At 46.3% G+C, this 18187-nt stretch overlaps 1 protein-coding gene across 1 annotated transcript; it reads right to left on the bottom strand.

Annotated features, from left to right (window-relative positions):
* Positions 1-1744: 1744 nt before the first annotated feature.
* Positions 1745-7028, bottom strand: LOC128064827 (regakine-1-like). The gene is given in 3 exon segments (XM_052657794.1): positions 1745-1877; positions 2105-2219; positions 6959-7028. Coding segments are annotated over 3 exon segments (318 nt in total).
* Positions 7029-18187: the final 11159 nt, after the last annotated feature.

Below are 18187 nucleotides of genomic sequence, written 5' to 3'. Positions count from 1 at the left end.
GTTGACAGAATTTGTTGATAGACAGGATTTGTTGATGGATTGGATGGATGGATCAGGGAGAGGGGTTTCATCTTGAGCAGCTTGGAGGATGGAGGTTCCATTCCTGAGGAGGGGGGCTCGGAGAAAGAGCGCAGCCGCAGTAGTTATAGCTCCACATTCAGGGGACGCTCGGTATCCACCCAGCTCCCCGCAGGCCCGAGCACCCCAGTAACTCAGGAGGACAGCCGACCTGCCTGACAGCGGGGGTGAACGGCCACGGTTTGCCACTTGCGGAGCCTGTTCTGCAGAGGTCGTCAGTGGCCCCTGCTGTGCCCACCTTCTCCCTGCCCTTCACCCCTGCACTCCCGGTGCCCGTCCTTCCCAGAGACCCCAGGTCTCCTCACCTCCTCACTCACTCCAGTCCCTTTGACTTTGAGAGTTGAGCTTCCATCCCATTTTAGTGGGGATGGAGGTGCAGAGAACTGGTTTCCGATGGGATTTGTGTGCACTCAAGAGCACAGGGGTGCTAAGGAGTGGAGTTTGGAAGAGGAGGGGGCCATCCAGTGAGGAAATGGCCTTGGCCAGGGCAGCTGTGGGCTCCGAGGACAGACTGTGCTCATTTCCTGACTTTGCCCCTGACAGTAGGTGGTCGTCCACTCCCCACCACTAAACTCACGGATGGACAGAGACCTCTGACCTCTGGGGTCAAAAAGCATCCTTCCTCCATGGGAGTTTAGAGTTGAGGCTGACAGCCATGGCGTGCCTTCCCCCAAGGACTGAGTTGAAGGGTGTGCGCTGGGCCACACTGGTGTCCCTGAGGCCCTTCTGCAAACTGTGTCCAGTGATGCACGGCCAGAATGGCATCAGCCTCTGCCTCCTGCCTGCCTCCCTTTCCTCCTCACGCCCACGGAGCACTGCCCTGTACCTGGCTCTGTCTTTAGTTGAGGAGGTTGTGGGGAGGATGGCCACATTTCCAGTGTCACTTTTACCCCAGGTATCAAGGATAAGGGTCAAGCAGCATCTAAAGAGACTGTAGGACTTCAGTGTTGGGGTGCACGGATTGGGGACGGAGCACGGATTTTGGGGGAGAACACAGATTTGATGGGTGAGCACAAGGGGACGCTATTTACAGGTGGTCGATGCAGGCACAGAGAAGTAAATGTTTTGGGTGGCAGAGACCTGGAGAAGAGCTTTCTAGGAAGGATGAGCCGCTCTGCCCACTCGGACGAGGGAGTGACGAGGTGTGTTTGCTGTGCACCTCAGCTCTGTACAGGCAAACAGAGGGTCTCCCCATGGTCATCTGTATTCACACTGTTCGCCTTGTCTAAGGACCCTGAACTGGGGTCACTGTTCGACCTCCTCCTGATCCTAACTAGGCCTCCATCATTTCACTATTTACATCTACTCCTATTGAAATGTTTACGAGGCCCCAGATACACAGTAAATACATAAAGTGTCTGTAAAATTAAAGAAATGACCAGGCTGTCTGCGAGAGAACCAATTCAAGCCACCAGTCCCCGTCTGCAGCACGGATTTATTTCAAGACCTGGGCGCCTGCAAGGGGACGACAGATGCGGTCCGGGGGCCGCAGTCTCCTCTGGCCCCAGAAGGCGGGGCTTCACGGCGAAGCTTCAGGAGAGCGCGGACCGTCAGAGCAGGAGCCCGGAAACGCAAGCGCGGGCTTTCATTCGGGCCAGGACTCGCCCAGGGCGCATCTGGGGTGAGGGAGCTGGTTGGGGAGGGGAGGTGGCTCTGTGGCTTCTTCTCATGTTCCCTCGACTGTGAAGGTCCCACTGTTCCCAGATCCCTTGGACTTTTGGTCCAGGTATTTCATGTACTTCTGCACCCAGGCCTGGCCAGGGTCGGCACAGATCAATTGCCCCTTTCTGGTCTGGAAGCTGAGGAGCAAGGAGGAGAAGATGAGAAATGGAGAGTCAGCAGGCAAAGAAGAGTCCGTCCCACCACCCCAGCCTCTCCCCCGACCCCCACCAGCAGCTGCCTCCTGTGTCACCCCCGCCCCACCCCACTCTTGTCTGTTCCTAGAGACTCCCGCCCCCCTTCCCTCTCCCAGCCCTACTGGTTCTTGAGGTTGCACCCTTTCCACTGTTGGGCGGGCTGTACTTACATGACCCCTGGCTGGGTGCACTGGTCACTGGTCCTTTAATAATTTTTCACGAAAGAGAGTGGGATTGCCCTTGTTACCGAGGCGAAACAGCAGGCATGCAGGTCATCAGCTGGTTCTGCAAGGTAGAGGAGTGTAAGATGCTGGAAGCTTCTCCATGAGAAAGCTTAGACCTCTATCTGCATTCCCCACAGTCCCTGAGGAGGGGAGGGACACAGGAGATAGGAACACCTGGCAGGAAACGGCCTGGTCTTCCTCCTCCCTCCACCTTTTAAAAAATCTTTTGGCTAAGCCACACTGCATGTGGGATCCGGGTTCCTTGACCAGGGATAGAACCAGCGGCCCCTGCATTGGCAGCACAGAGTCTTAACTACTGGACAATGAGGGAGGCTCCCTTGCGGGGGCTCCTCCCCCACCCCCAACTACCCCCTATCCCACTTAAACTGTCCTCTAAGTCCTTTCCTCCCTCCGTCTGCCTCTCCAGCCCCTCACAACCTCTTCTCCCAGACCCTCCCCAGGGCTGGGATGGGACTCTGTGGTCCTAGTGTTTCAAATTTCTGGTTGTCCTTAGGATTCAGGAATAAAAAAATCAGAATTCCTGGAAATTCTCAGATCATGAATTATTCTATATTCATCTTTTAAAAAAATGAGATATAAATCATTTTAGGTTGTACTACATATTAATTTTTTTCATTTTTAAGGTTTTATTTTATTTTGAAGTATAGTTGATTTACAGTGTTGTGTTAGGTGATTTTTTTTATATATAACACTTTATTCTCATGTTTTAAAAATAATGTGACTACACAGTAAACAGTGAATCATTTTTCTATGAAGGTTTTTTTTTTTTTTCCAAAAAAAGATTTTCCATAAAAATAAATTCAAAGTAACAATAAAGGATGTTTCTATGTATGGTGACAAGATTATAAACTCAGTAGCACATTTAATGTTCTCTAGCAGCTAAAGACAGTTGATAATAAAAAACATGAAAAGATGGGAACATTAACACAAAATAAAGGGCCAATGAAAATCATTTAAAAAACAAAAAAAGTGCAACAACTATTTAAAATATTTAAATTTCTCATTCAAAAATAAAAATTTAAAACACAGGCAGCATCAATTGCAAAGTGCTTGTAGTCTTTACCGTTGTTTTGTAGCAAGTAATTCCATGGAACATTTTTTCCATACTGGATTGGCCCAGCTGTTGAAAGTATGTCTAAATGCATTTTCAATTGGAGTTTGAGTACTAAATGCTTCCTTCATGTGAGCTAATTTCCTGTTTTCATGATGGACATGTCTGATCTGCTTCTCCTGAATTTGTTTTTCTCCTTCAAATTGATATTGCATTCTGGCCACACAACACGTGGAATCTTAGTTCCTGGACCAGGGATCAAACCTGTGTCCTTTCATTGAAAGTGTGCAGTCTTAACCACTGGACCACCGGGGAAGTCCCCTGCTTTAGCTAATTTAGATTTTACATAAATGCTAGCAAATGTTTCTGGTTTCATATCCTAGTATTCTGTGACATTTATGCATTTTCTCTTTGTGTTTCCTCTTACGTGATTGGGCTTTCTTGGTGGCTCAGATGGTAAAGAATCCGCCTGCAATGCAGGAGACCTGGGTTCAGTCCCTGGGTTGGGACTATCCCGTGGAGGAGGGCATCGTAACCCACCCCACTATTCTTGCCTGGAGAATCCCCAAGGACAGAGGAGCCTGTGGGCTACAGTCCATGGGGTCGCAAAGAGTCAGACATAGCTGAGCGATTGTGAAGGTGTATGAATTTTACAAACTTACTAGCATTCCTAAGCAGCAGACAGAACTGTGAGCTGCCATGTGTAACAGGGCAATGGTCTCAAGAAGCTGGATGAAGACCACCCCTCCCGTTTGTGCTCCAGTCCGCATCCCCCCACATGCTGATCTTAACCTTAACGCCAAGCGCCAATGTTTCCTGCTTTCATGCCTGATGTCAGCAAATTCCTTTAAGTCAGTGACATCTCTCTGTTGAATGTTAAGCTTTATTCCATCAAGAGAATTAGAATACTTTTGCCCGTTTTCCCCAATTGCTCAACTGAGTTTTCTTGGGACGTGGAATTTAGGAAAAACATATAATTTCCTGAGAAATGCTGAGAAGAATTCCCACATGAAAATGCTAGTGGATGTCCAGGGTGGGCCACAGCAGGGCGGGACTGTTCCCTGCATCTGAGAGGACCCTCCCTCACAGGTCTGGGTAGGGGTAGGGGTGCTGCTAGAAGCGGGATGTTTGCTCAGAGGAGCAGGGCCTTGGCTAGGAGGCAGGAAAGTTCAACTTGTCCTTGTTTTTTTTTTTTTCCTGAAAGCTGTGTGACTCCAGGCAGGATAGCTACCCTTTCTAAACCTTTGTCCTTGAAATGGCAAATAATAGCCTTGCGGAAATTACTGTGCAAATTGATTTTTATACCGATGACTGTTTTGTGCAATAAAGGCCTTATTACCCCCATGAAACAGACGAGGAAGCTGTGGGTCAGGAAAACTAAACAAGACACAGAAGGTCACAGGCTGGCCAGAGCAGAGCTTCCAGACCCAGGCTCCCGGGGAGAGAGGATCTGCTTCTGCCCCCAGTGTGTTCCAGCGTGTTGCCCGAGCGAGTGGCACAGAGTCGGCTTTTTATGTACACACGGGATAGATCCTCTCTTGAGATGCTGTGCAAAGCAGCTGCAACTCTGGGTCAGGCATGGGATCATTGGGGTCAATACTGACGCACTTACCACCAGTCTGGACCCAGACAACCATGCTGTGGGTCATTTTCAGTACAGTGTTCAAAAACATTACCTGTGTTAGACAGCATTCCATCATAAAATAGGCCTGTGTTGGATGATGTTTCCCGACTGTCGGCTAAGGAGAGTTCTGATGGGCGAGGCTAAGCTATGGTGTCTGGGAGGTTAGGTGGATTCTATGCATTTTCAGCTTCCTGTATTTTCCAGTTCCGGTGCGTTTATCGGGAGGTAACCCCCTCGTGAGTCGAGGAAGATGTGCCCTGAGACTCTACTACAGGCCTGGTGCCGGGCTTAGTTCCTGATGCGGCTCATTTCCCTTCCTCACAACCACCCTTTGAGAAGTTATCACTGATCCCGTTTGCAGATGAGAGGTCATATGACAATAACTGAAATTATTGGAAAGCAGTGAAAAGCTCTTTCACAGTCAAAATTGGAAACCAGCCATCATCCATTGAACTAGCAGGATGTCAGATGACAGTCCTAGTGTGGAGTATTGTTTGGTCTCTGATTTCAGTTGAAATTCAGCTCAGGAGAGCTGTTTACAATAGCCAAAACTTAAGTGTCTATTGACAGAGGAATGGGTAAAGAAGAGGTGGTACATATATACAGTGGAAGATCACTAAGCCTTTAAAAATAATGAAATGATACCATTTGCAGCAACGTGTATGGATTTAGAGATTGCACTACTGAGTGAACTTGGGAAAACTCTGGGAGATGGTGAGGGACAGGGAGGCCTGGCGTGCTGCAGTCCATGCGGTCGCAAAGAGCTGGACATGATTGGGCGAATGAACAGCAACAACAGCAACATACTAAGTGAAGTAAGTCACACAGAGGAGAAATATCCTATGACATCCCTTATACTCGGAGTCTAAAAATAAACGATACAAATGAACTTACGAAACAGAGACTCACAGACTCAGAGAATGAACTTATGGTTGCCAGGAGGGAAGCATAGGGGAAGGGATAGTTAGAGAGTTTGAGATGGACATGTACACACTGCTATATTTTACATGGATAACCAATAATGACCTACTGTAGAGCACAGGGAACTCTGCTCAATGTTATGTGGATGACAGAAGAGTTTGGGGGAGAATGGATGCGTGTATATGTATGGTTGAGTCCCTTCCCTGTTCACCTGAAACTGACAACATTGTTAGTCATCTATACCCCAATACAAAAATAGAAGTTTAAAAAAAAAAAAAGAAAAGAAATTCAGCTCAGGAGAGTTGCTTCCTGGGAAGCCTCCTCCCAGGTCCCTCCGCGCCGCCTTCGCCCCTGGCTCCAGCCCCCTGCAGAGAGGCAGGCAGGCCTGTTGAGGGCAGTGAGCTGGGGGTCAGGACACTGGGGTTTAGCCCTGCCTCTTTCACAGTCACCTGCGGCCTCCTCTTCCTGTAGCACAGGTATTTACTGAAAGCTCAGTACACGACTCTGTGCTGTGTAAACACTGGACAGGTCTTGCAGGGAGAGGAGGGAAGCTGACCCGGGTGTCTCAGGCTCAAAATCCCCCGAGACCACGCGGACTGCAGCTGGGTGTGGCGGGCAGTGGGGACCCTGAGGCCTGGGCAGTGCCCCCTGTCTAAGGGGACAGTACCTCCACCTCAGGCCCAGTTGGAGGTGAGCTTGTGGAAACTCGGGCTCATGTCTGCTTGGTCTTCCATATTTGTGAAAGAAATGGGCAATAGGGATTTTTCAAGGTTTCCAGTTTTTCAATGTTGGCAACCATCCAAATATGGTCAAACCCCATCTAAGCCGTGAAGAGAGCATGATCCTTTGTGGGTTTCTGTCGCCCAGATTCTGCTCCTGCCTGGAGGCAGCTGAGCAGACACCTGGAGGGCTCTGGGTCAGCTTCTCGAGGCTGGGGACCAAAGGCCAGGAAAGCTGTTTTGAGAGGCAGGTTTTCCCCACTCCAAGGGAGGCAGAAGTAAGCCCCGACCGGATATGGGGAGACACCCTTGGGAAAGGCACTGTCTGTTTTGCAGGAACCCCAGACCACGTTTTCCAGACCACCCACAGCTCCTCACTGCAGCCCCGACCCCTGCCCGCCCACACCTTCAGTCTCCAGCCCCTGCGTTCTCTTTGTTGAGAGCAATGAGAGTAGCAGGCTCACCTTCATTGGCCTCCGAGTGCAGGATGGCAAGAGTAAGGAGGAAGGCCAGGGCGGCCAGGCTGACCCTCATTGTTCTGGGTGCCGACCAGCAATAGGAACAGGGCTGGGCTGAGGACTCCTGGGTTCTCTGGCTCCTTGAAATCTGGGCTCTGAGCCTCCTTTATAAAAAGTTGCTGCTCAGAAGTCACAAGATCCAAAAATTTAAGCTTATGTGGCAGTTTTGATTCTTTGGAATTGTGACCAATGACATATGTAAATTATGAGAACTCAGTCAATTTAGACAAAGAAAAGAGCAAGGCAGAGAGTGACCCTGGCTTTCACATTTGGCTGATGTCTTGAGGGTGCTGGTGGGGGAGGCCCAAAGACCAGGAGCTGTGTCAGAAATGGCCCCCCTCTCCTGGTCTCCCCTGGGAGCCTGATTAAGCCTCCTTGGTGAGCCTGACCTCAGGGGTGGACTGTGAGCTCAGAGGCCGGGTGACTGTCTCAGGATCAGCAGCTCTGGCTGGACACCAGAGAGGGATGTGGGGGTGAGTGCAAGTTCACCCTGAGCACAAGGCCCAGGCCTGATGGGGGCTCAGGGTGGGGAGCAGGGTCCAGGGGGGTCCTGGGATGGCTGGGCCTCACCAGCAAGGATGGACTGGAAACCTTCGCCTATGTGGAACAGAAGGGCCCTGCCCCCTGCCCAGCCCAAGGAGCTTCATCAGACCCTTAGCTACCCAGGCAGGGGCCCAGGCTCTCTGCTTAATCAGGCCGGCCTCCAGGACAAGACTGACGGACCGTTTCTTCTGGCAGGGCAGGGCAGTGCTGTCCACAGAACACAGTTGTGTCTTGTCACCCTAAGTGTGTGCTGCAGGGGCTGTGCTCAGGATGCCAGGCTGGTTTAGTGACCGAGATGGAAGGTGCCAACCACCCTGGTTTGCCTGGGTAAGAGGGTTCCAGCAAATTTGGAAAACTCCACAGTGGCCATAGGACTGGAAAAGGTCAGTTTTCATTCCAGTCTCTAAGAAAGGCAATGCCAAAGAATGCTCAGACTACTGTACATTGCACTCATCTCATACGCTAGCAAAGTAACGCTCAAAATTCTCCAAGCCAGGCTTCAACAATATGTGAACTGTGAATTTTCAGATGTCCAAGCTGGTTTTAGAAAAGGCAGAGGAACCAGAGATCTAATTGCCAACATCTGCTGGATCATGGAAAAAGCAAGAGAGTTCCAGGAAAACATCTATTTCTGCTTTATTGACTATGCCAAAGCCTTTGACTGTGTGGATCACAATAAACTGTGGAAAATTCTGAAAGAGATGGGAATACCAGACCACCTGTCCTGCCTCTTGAGAAGTCTGTACACAGGTCAGGAAGCAACAGTTAGAACTGGACATGAAACAACAGACTGGTTCCAAACAGGGAAAGGAGTACATCAAGGCTGTATATTGTCACCCTGTTTATTTAACTTATATGCAGAGTACATCATGTGAAATGCCAGGCTGGATGAAGCACAAGCTAGAATCAAGATTGCTGGGAGAAATATCAATAACTTCAGATATGCAGATGACACCACCCTTATGGCAGAAAGTGAAGAAGAACTAAAGAGCCTCTTGATGAAAGTGAAAGAGGAGAGTGAAAAAAATTGGCTTAAAGCTCAACATTCAGAAAACTAAGATCATGGCATCTGGTCCCGTCACTTCATGGCAAATAGATGGAGAAACAGTGGAAACAGTGGGAGACTTTATGTTTGGGGGCTCCAAAATCACTGCGGATGGTGACTGCAGCCATGAAATTGAAAGATGCTTACTCCTTGGAAGAAAAGTTATGACCAACCCAGACAGCATATTAAAAAGCAGAGACATTACTTTGCCAACAAAGGTCCATCTAGTCAAGGCTATGGTTTTTCCAGTAGTCATGTATGGATGTGAGAGTTGGACTGTGAAGAAAGCTGAGTGCCAAAGAATTGATGCTTTTGAACTGTGGTGTTGGAGAAGACTCTTGAGAGTCCCTTGGACTGCAAGGAGATCCAACCAGTCCATCCTAAAGGAGATTAGTCCTGAGTGTTCATTGGAAGGACTGATGTTGAAGCTGAAACTCCAATAGTTTGGTCACCTGATGCAAGGAGCTGACTCATTTGAAAAGACCCTGATGCTGGGAAAGATTGAAGGCAAGAGGAGAAGGGACGACAGAGGATGAGATGGGTATGGCATTACCGACTCAATGGATATGAGTTTGAGTGAACTCTAGGAGCTGGTGATGGACAGGGAGGCCTGGCGTGCTGAAGTCCATGGGGCCGCAAAGAGTTGGACACAACTGAGTGACTGAACTGAACTGAACTGAAGAGGGTTCCTGGGGTTTGGGACTGTTATTTCCTGTATCTTTGAGAGTAGCCAACTAATGATGTGGGGTGATAGTTCGTGATATTAAGAACCTGTGTTTTATCAGTTGTACATAGTAGGACTCCAGTTCGTTGTCCAAAAAAAAGTTTCCCACTAAAAGGCAAAAACACTAACCCCCTGCTCTAATGGAAAGAGCAGAAACTTTGGATCTAGTCCGAGGCATTGTTTTAGGTCCCAGAGGCCACCACTTACAAGCTATGGGAAGTTTTGAGTAATTTCATTAAGCCTGTAAAGCTTTGCATGCTTTCTGAAAGGTGTGTGTAACCTAACAATGTAAGTGAGTGAAATCTCCCTTAGGTGTCCTCATTGAGACCTTCCTGAGCACTGAGTTTCACTCATTCAGTAGATTTTAAAAATTTAACCTTATTTTTTATTTTAATTTTTAAAATTATTTTTTTAATTTAATTTTTAATCTGTGTTTACTGATTAAAGATAAACAGATAAATGGTTAACATTGATTGAACACTCACCAGATAGTCAACACCAAAATCACATTGATTGTATTCTTTGCAGCCATAGATGGAGAAGCTGTATACAGTCAGCAAAAACAAGACTGGGAGCTGACTGTGGCTCAGATCATGAACTCCTTATGGCCAAATTCAGACTTAGATCGAAGAAAGTAGGGAAAACTGCTAGACTATTCAGGTATGACCTAAATCATGTCCCTCATGATTATACAGTGGAAGTGAGAAACAGATTGAAGGGATTAGATCTGATAGATAGAGTGCCTGAAGAACTATGGATGGAGGTTCATGACACTGTACAGAAGGCAGTGATCAAGACCACCCTCAAGAAAAAGAAATGCAAAAAAGGCAAAATGATTGTCCGAGTGGGCCTTACAAATAGCTGAGAAAAGAAAACATGTGAAAGGCAAAGGAGAAAAGGAAAGATATAAGCATCTGAATGCAGAGTTCCAAAGAATAGCAAGTAGAGATAAGAAAGCCTTCCTCAGTGATCAGTGCAAGGAAATAGAGGAAAACAACAGAATGGGAAAGACCAGAGATCTCTTCAAGAAAATAAGAGATACCAAGGGAACATCTCATGTAAAGATGAGCACAATAAAGGACAGAATTGGTATGGACCTAACAGAATCAGAAGTTATTAAGAAGAGGTGGCAAGAATACACAGAACTGTACAAAAAGGATCTTCATGATCCAGATAACCACGATGGTATGATCACTCATCTAGAGCCAGCTGTTCTGGAATGTGAAGACAAGTGGGCCTTAGAAAGCATCACTACAAACAAAGCTAGTGGAGGTGATGGAATTCCAGTTGAGCTATTTCAAGTCCTGAAAGATGATGCTGTGAAAGTGCTGCACTCAATATGCCAGCAAATTTGGAAAACTCAGCAGTGGCCACAGGACTGGAAAAGGTCAGTTTTCATTCCAATCCCAAAGAAAGGCAATGCCAAAGAATGCTCAAACTACCGCACAATTGCACTCATCTCACACACTAGCAAAGTGATGTTTAAAGTTCTCCAAGCCAGGCTTCAACCGTATGTGAACCATGAACTTTCAGATGTTCAAGCTGGATTTAGAAAAGGCAGAGATACCAGAGATCAAACTGGCAACATCTGCTGGATCATCAAAATAGCAAGAGAGTTCCAGAAAAACATCTATTTCTGCTTTATTGACTATGCCAAAGCCTTTGACTGTGTGGATCACAACAAACTGGAAAATTCTGAAAGAGATGGGAATACCAGACCACCTGACCTGCCTCTTGAGAAAACTGTATGCAGATCAGCAAGCAGCAGTTAGAACTGGACATGGAACAACAGACTGGTTCCAAATTGGCAAAGGAGTACGTCAAAGCTATATATTGTCACCCTGCTTATTTAACATATGCAGAGTACATCATGAGAAATGCTGGACTGGATGAAGCACAAGCTGGAATTAAGATTGCCGGGAGAAATATCAATAACCTCAGTTACGCAGATGACACCACCCTTATGACAGAAAGAGAAGAAGAACTAAAGAGCCTCTTGATGAAAGTGAAAGAGGAGATTGAAAAAGTTGGCTTAAAGCTCAGCATTCAGAAAACGAAGATCATGGCATCTGGCCCCATCACTTCATGGCAAATAGATGGAGAAACAGTGGAAACAGTGGGAGACTTTATGTTTTGGGACTCCAAAATCACTGCAGATGGTGACTGCAGCCATGATAAAAAAAGACACTTACTCCTTGGAAGAAAAGTTATGACCAACCTAGACAGCATATTGAAAAGCAGAGACATTACTTTGCCAACAAATGTCCATCTAGTCAAAGCTATGGTTTTTCCACTTGTTATGTATGGGTGTGAGAGTTGGACTGTAAAGAAAGCTGAGTGCTAAAAAAACGATGCTTTTGAACTGTGGTGTTGGAGAAGACTCTTGAGAGTCCCTTGGGCTGCAAGGAGATCCAACCAATCCATCCTAAATTAAATCAGTCCTGAATATTCATTGGAAGGACTGATTATGAAGCTGAAACTCCAATACTTTGGCCACCTGATGTGAAGAGCTGACTCATTGGAAAGGACCCTGATGCTGGGAAAGATTGAAGGCAGGAGGAGAAGGGGACAACAGAGGATGAGACAGTTGGATGGCATCACTGATTCAATGGACTTGAGTCTGAGCAAGCTCTGGGAGTTGGTGATGGACAGAGAAGACTGGTGTGCTGAGGTCCATGGAATCGCAGAGTCGGACACGACTGAGCGACTGAACTGAACTGATCTTTATTGAAATTCTTCTCCATGCCAGATACTTTCTGTAACCTGGGGATACTAAAGCAGACAGGAAAAGAAGGCTTCTGCTTTTTAGATGCTCAAATTATAGTGGAGAATCAGACAAACAGGGAGTAGGAGATGGAGTTAAAAGTTAGGAAGAGGATAACCCAAGGTGTTCTGATAGACCTGAGTGTCGAGTGGAGGTTGCTTAACAAGCCAATAAGGGGAGCCTCTTCAGAGGGAGTGTCACTTCTGCTGGGGCTGGCTTGTTGAGGATGAGCCAGACTTGCTCGGGGGAGACGGGGCGGTGCGTCCTAGGAGTAGGAACAGCAAGGCCAAGACCTAGAGGAGGAATGGGTTTGGGGCATTTGAGGAATAGCCAGATGAGTAGGGGACTGAAGAGAAGGGAGGTGAGGGCCATTGTCCAGGTCCTTTCTGTCTGGTCACTCGCCAGTTTACTTTCCATTTCATCCATGTGGGCCCTGAATGTAGCTGTATCCTGGAGAACAGGTGGGTGGATGTAACAAGAGCTCTTGTCAGTTGCTTTAAGGGAAAACAGGAAGAGAAGACTGTGGATTCCTCCCCCTGAGACTTCCGTCTCCCCCATGTAGATGGATCGAGAGGGTCTGAGCTGCCTGATTTCTCCCAGCAAACCAGAGCCCAGGGGGAGCAGGGCCTCTCCCGGTTCTTTTTACGTTCGGAGAGATGGAGACACATGTAGCGGATGCCTCTGATGGCTGCCTTTGTCCTCCCTGCTGACTGTGGGCTCCTGGGTGTGCACCAGGATGGGGCAGGTCGCCGACACTGGCCTTCGTCCCTTGGTGTGCAGAGGATCAGATGTGGGGGAAGAGGGGGACACACGTGGGCAGGAGGAGGGGAGAAGCTGATTCATTCATATCATCGCTTGCATCCCTGCGCCAACTTCTGGACCCTTGAATCTAAGTTCCTGGTAACACTCAGGTATCTGCCTTCCATGCTTTTGTAAACAGCATATACCCTCCTCCTGAAGCTTTATTCTTGCATAACTGACCCTACTTCTCTACTCAGAAAAGAAGGGCTGGAGTGAGGCAGGAGGCCCGGGGAGGATTAAGGCTGGGTAACTTTTGGGGGTTAAAGTTTTTGTTTTTTTGCACTGGCACATGGGATAATGTGCCAGCCCACAGTAGACAGTACATTAGTTTCCTGAGTGTTACTGTTTTCCTAGCTGGAGAAAATTTATTAAATGCTGGAGACCAGAGCCTTTGCTCACAGCTTTTTCCAGCCCACGGTTCCTCAGCAGTTCATTGCTGCCAGAGAAGGAAGTGAAGTTGGTCCAGCCTCACTTGCCCTAGCTGCACCCATGCTGACTTGCAGTGTACACTTTCTTTTCAAAGTGCCAACAAAGGATTTCTTATCAAGAATTGCAAAAGCATAGAATCTTACCCTTAACAGAGGTGGATGACCCCTCTCAGGTTTGTGGAATCCCTCTTCTTTCCACTTCCTTTTTTTTGGAAACTCGGTTGCTGTTTGTTCCTCTTATATTCTACAACCTCCCTGCCTCCTAAGAATCCACAAAGATGATCAGTCGGTAAGGTGTCCGGGCTGCTGGAAAGGACTTCATCCAAGCCAAGGAATGAAACACCATACAATCTCCTACCCATCTTAGGCTTCAATTTCTTCTCATCCATGGAAATTATGCCCTTTTTGACTGTAGTGGACAGAGGAGGAAATGGACAGAGAAGGGACAAATAAATATTCGAGACCAAGTGTTGTGCTTTATCCGTTCCACCTGTTTATTCATCAATTCACTCATTTACTCTTTCATTTTTTCTATAAATAATTATTGAATGCATCCTGTGAGTAGAGAACTTCTAGGCACCAGAGATTAAGCCATGAGCAAGATGCATAGAGTCCTCTGAAAGTTTAAGTAAGCAGTAGGCTTTTGGCGCATTCTTCTTCTCTTTTGGGGCCATGCTGCACAGTTTGTGGGATCTTAGTTCCCCAGCCAGCTATTGAACCCGGGGCCTCCACAGTGAGAGAGCAGAGTCCTAGCCACTGGACCACCAGGGAATTCCCTGGCTCATCCTTCTTAAAACGAGACAAACAAAAAGCTTTCATCATGATTTATTATTGAAAAAGTAGTACTGTGAAGGAGCTTAGAAAATACTTAAGCAAAATGAATTAAACAGAAATTCTATGTGGGCACACAGTATCACTTTTAGATGTATCTTTTTCTTTTGTCTCTGAATGCTTTCTCTGAGCTGGGATCATACACAAAAATATCAGTTTCATAGCCCGTGCTTTGACGTATTGGGAGCAATATCATTTCATTATAAAATTCTATATGTGGCTGAATGTAATTTTTTAAGAAAAATGAAATCAGTACATAATTCTTACAGACTTTTTAAGAAAATTAAACTGTAAGAAAAAACTCATTGTTTAGTACTATTCATGTTTTGATGTGCAATTTTCTAGTCATTTTTCTATATATAATACACATTAAATACATATACCTTTAAACAAAAAATGGGGTCCTACTAAATGTCCTTTTCTATAACCTGATTGTTATGACTCTATAATTGCTTTTATTTATCATTGAGTAGGCACTAAACAGGGCTTCCCTGGTGGCTCCAGATATCTGCCTGCAATGGAGGAGATGTGGGCTTGATTCCTGGGTTGGGAAGATCCCCTGGAGAAGGGAATGGCTACCCACTCCAGTATTCTTGCCTGGAGAATTCCATGGACAGAGGAGTCTGGCAGACTATAGTCCACGGGGTCTCAAATAGTAGGACACAACTGACACACACACACACACACACACACACACGTGCACGCACAAAACAAAGATTGAGAATGAAGAAAAACAGCATGACAAGCATCCCTGCACCCACTACCCCATGTGGCCCTCTGCAGTTCTGTTCCTTTCCCCTTTTCCTCCAAACAATCTCTCTTCCAAACATAGTCTATGCTATCCTCTTACTTTTTCTGTGATTTTATTACCAAGTCTAAGCTTGTAGTGCTCACCCCAAATGGGCCAATTAATCAAGAGGTAAGTTGCTAGGGCAAGGAATAGTGACTCTGTGCAGAAAACCAATGGAAGGAGAAGATTGTGGACCAGTAAACCATCTTTCCTGAGTTAGAATTCAGCCTTCTTTTACACTAAAAGGGGAGGGAGTAAGGTACTGGTTCTGGTCAGACTCCGGAGGAGGTGTGTTAATTTCTCCTGTCTGGCAGCCATTCACAGGTGGGGCATGGTCTGGAAGTTTCCTATGAGATAAACAAAGGTATTTTAGCTTGGTGATCATGACATGGGAGCCAGGGATCCCAAAGATGGGTCATTGTGCATAATTTAAGCTTATAAGCAATATCCCTTTAGTGATTAACTTGTGTGAGAATACAAAGTTTCTTCCCTATTGCAGTTTCACCAAGTGTACGTGAATCTTAATCTAGTTTTAGTTTTGTATATTTTTGAACTTTATATGAGTAGAATCATTATATATATTCTCTCATAGCATTTTTTCTCAACATTATGCTTCTGAAAATTCACCCATATTACTGTGCCTAGCTGTAGTACTTTTTCTTTCACTCCTGGCGGTATTTCAGTATGTGAATATATCATAATGTATTTTTCATTTTCTCATTTAAATTTTTGCTAGTAATTGATTTTATTAATTTCTTTCTGCTAATGCCAACAGGGCTGCTGTGAGTATTCTTGTGCATATTCCCCAGCGTACATGTGCAAGGGTATTTGGGGGATGTATTTAGGAGCAGGTATGCTAGGTCCTCTGAGAAGGCAATGGCACCCCACTCCAGTACTCTTGCCTGGAAAATCCTATGGACGGAGGAGCCGGGTGGGTTGCAGTCCATGGGATCGCTAAGAGTCGTTCATGACTGAGTGACTTCACTTTCACGCATTGGAGAAGGAAATGGCAACCCACTCCAGTGTTCTTGCCTGGAGAATCCCAGGGACGGGGGGGCTTGGTGGGCTGCTGTCCATGGGGTCGCACAGAGTTGGACATGACTGAAGCGACTTAGCAGCAGCAGCATGCTAGGTCCTTGGATAAGCACACTTTTGAAATGGAGTAGGACCCTAAGGTCATTGCTCCCACCCATGTTCTTTGCTGCCTTTTGTTTGTGGAAAGCTTTAGTCAAAGAATGAGTTTAATTAGAGAAATAAGAAATGCAAAAACAGAGGGAAACTGTCAAAGGAGACCAAATAATAATAATGTAGTCACTAAGCACAGTTAAGGACCTTTAGTTCCTTCTCAACAACTGTAGCTAATATTTTGAACCATATCCTGTGAGCTACCTTATGGATACTGAAACCCCACGTGGAAGACTTCAGTTTCATGATGACCAAACTGTACCCCCACCATGTAAGCTGCCATAATTCTGAGAACGGACCTCAAAGAAGTGGAAACAAACTGACCCTGGAACTGAAGATTAACCGTACCTAAAACAACCAAGATGACATTGGTCGCACCACCGATGACCAATTCGAAGATGACTGTCAGAGCTGACTGTGCTGTTTCTACATATAGCCCCTTCCTTCTGAATATAAGAGCTCTTGCTCCACTGGTTGCCGGTGATGGGGAGTCAGCCTTTGGACAGATGTCTGCCTAGCCCCATCTCCCTGCACGCAGTTGCCAGGATCTGAAATAAAGTAAGCTTTCCTTTCCACCCACCTGGCCTGTTAATTGGCTTTTGAGCAGTGAGCAGCTGGACCCCAGATACTCTTTTGGTAACACTTTTACTATACAGGATGACAACAGCATTTTCCAGAACCACAGGACCTGGTCACAGGGCCAGCGGCGGCATGTGGGTATCAGTAGTTCTACGTCCTCTCTATTATTAATACTTCTCAAATTTAATATTTAATGAAATTCAGAAGGAGGCACACAGGAGGATGGAAGGAAGGCCAACTTTATTCTTTCCAAATCCAGCATCCACAACTGGGTACACATAGTCAATAAATATTGCTGGTTTGATAAATTTCTTAAAATGTCTGCCCTGGACCCAGCTGATTGCAGGCACTGAAATCCCTGTGTGACTGAAGGGGACGAGGTGAGGGGTTGTGAGAGCAGGCCAAGATCTCTCAGTATATTTTGTAAATAATACAAATTGCAGCTGGAAAGGAATTACAACCAGAACATAGCATACATAAATTTAACATAAAGGGAAACTGAGCCCTAGAGTTTGTCTGGAAGTGGTTTGTGAGATTGCAGGGACCTCACCTGGCTCAGGTCCCTGTAGCCAATCTGTTCACGTCTCTAGCTCTTTCCCTGCTGATTGTAGAACCGTCACGGGTCTAATTCCAATTGCTGGTGTATTCCTGGATTCACGCCTTGCTGGGGTTGGCACAGACTTTACAGTCTCTTATATGGAGGAAACAGTGGTAAAAGGGAAAAATGCATAAAAGAGAAACAGTTCAGGAGCAGAATATCCGTGGGATTCTTTCTCTTTCTACTCCGTGTTTCTCTCTCTGCTGGGGAGCTCAGATTCAGTCTAATTTCAGAGTGAGAAATATTTCCTCAAGCCCCAAGATCCCCTAGGCATTGGTTTCATTGCTCATTGGGGCTGACTTCCTGTCTTCTGCACAAAGGTAGCTCTTCCTTGACCCCCGGTAGGCCCTGGGCCTAGGCAGAAACTCTCCAGGGCCCTCTCCTGTGTCCTGCACACCTAGCAGGGTCCCAGGGGGCTGGTCATTTCCAGGATGTTTCCTCGCCCACCTGTCTGTGCTTTGTGGACTGTGCCCACTCCACGTCCTTCAGGATGTATCTCCTATGGAGAGTCAGGAGGACTAGCTTTGACATAGCATCAGGATAGAAGGATAAGCTGCTGGTCTCTAATGGGAAATTTATGAGGGACCCAATGAGAAAAGTATGAGAAACAGCAAGATTTATCAATTTCATTAATCTTTCCAAATGACCAATTTTTGACTTCATGGATTTTTCTCTTTTCTGATTTCTGTTTCATTGCTTGCAAATCTTATTCTTTTCTTCCATGAACTTACTTTGGGCTTAACTTGCACAGTTTTTCCTAGTTTCTTAAGGTGAAAGATTTATTTAATTTTTCTATATCTTTCTGGCTTTTGAATAGAAATATTAAAAGCTCTAAATTTTTTTTAGGTCTGCTTTAGCTTCAAAATGACAGGTTTTTCAGTTCAGTT

The sequence above is a fragment of the Budorcas taxicolor genome, chromosome 19, assembly GCF_023091745.1.
Source record: "Budorcas taxicolor isolate Tak-1 chromosome 19, Takin1.1, whole genome shotgun sequence".
Lineage (NCBI taxonomy): Eukaryota > Metazoa > Chordata > Mammalia > Artiodactyla > Bovidae > Budorcas > Budorcas taxicolor.
Note: the sequence above shows the minus strand (reverse complement) of the source record. Positions and strands in the feature narration are given on the sequence as shown.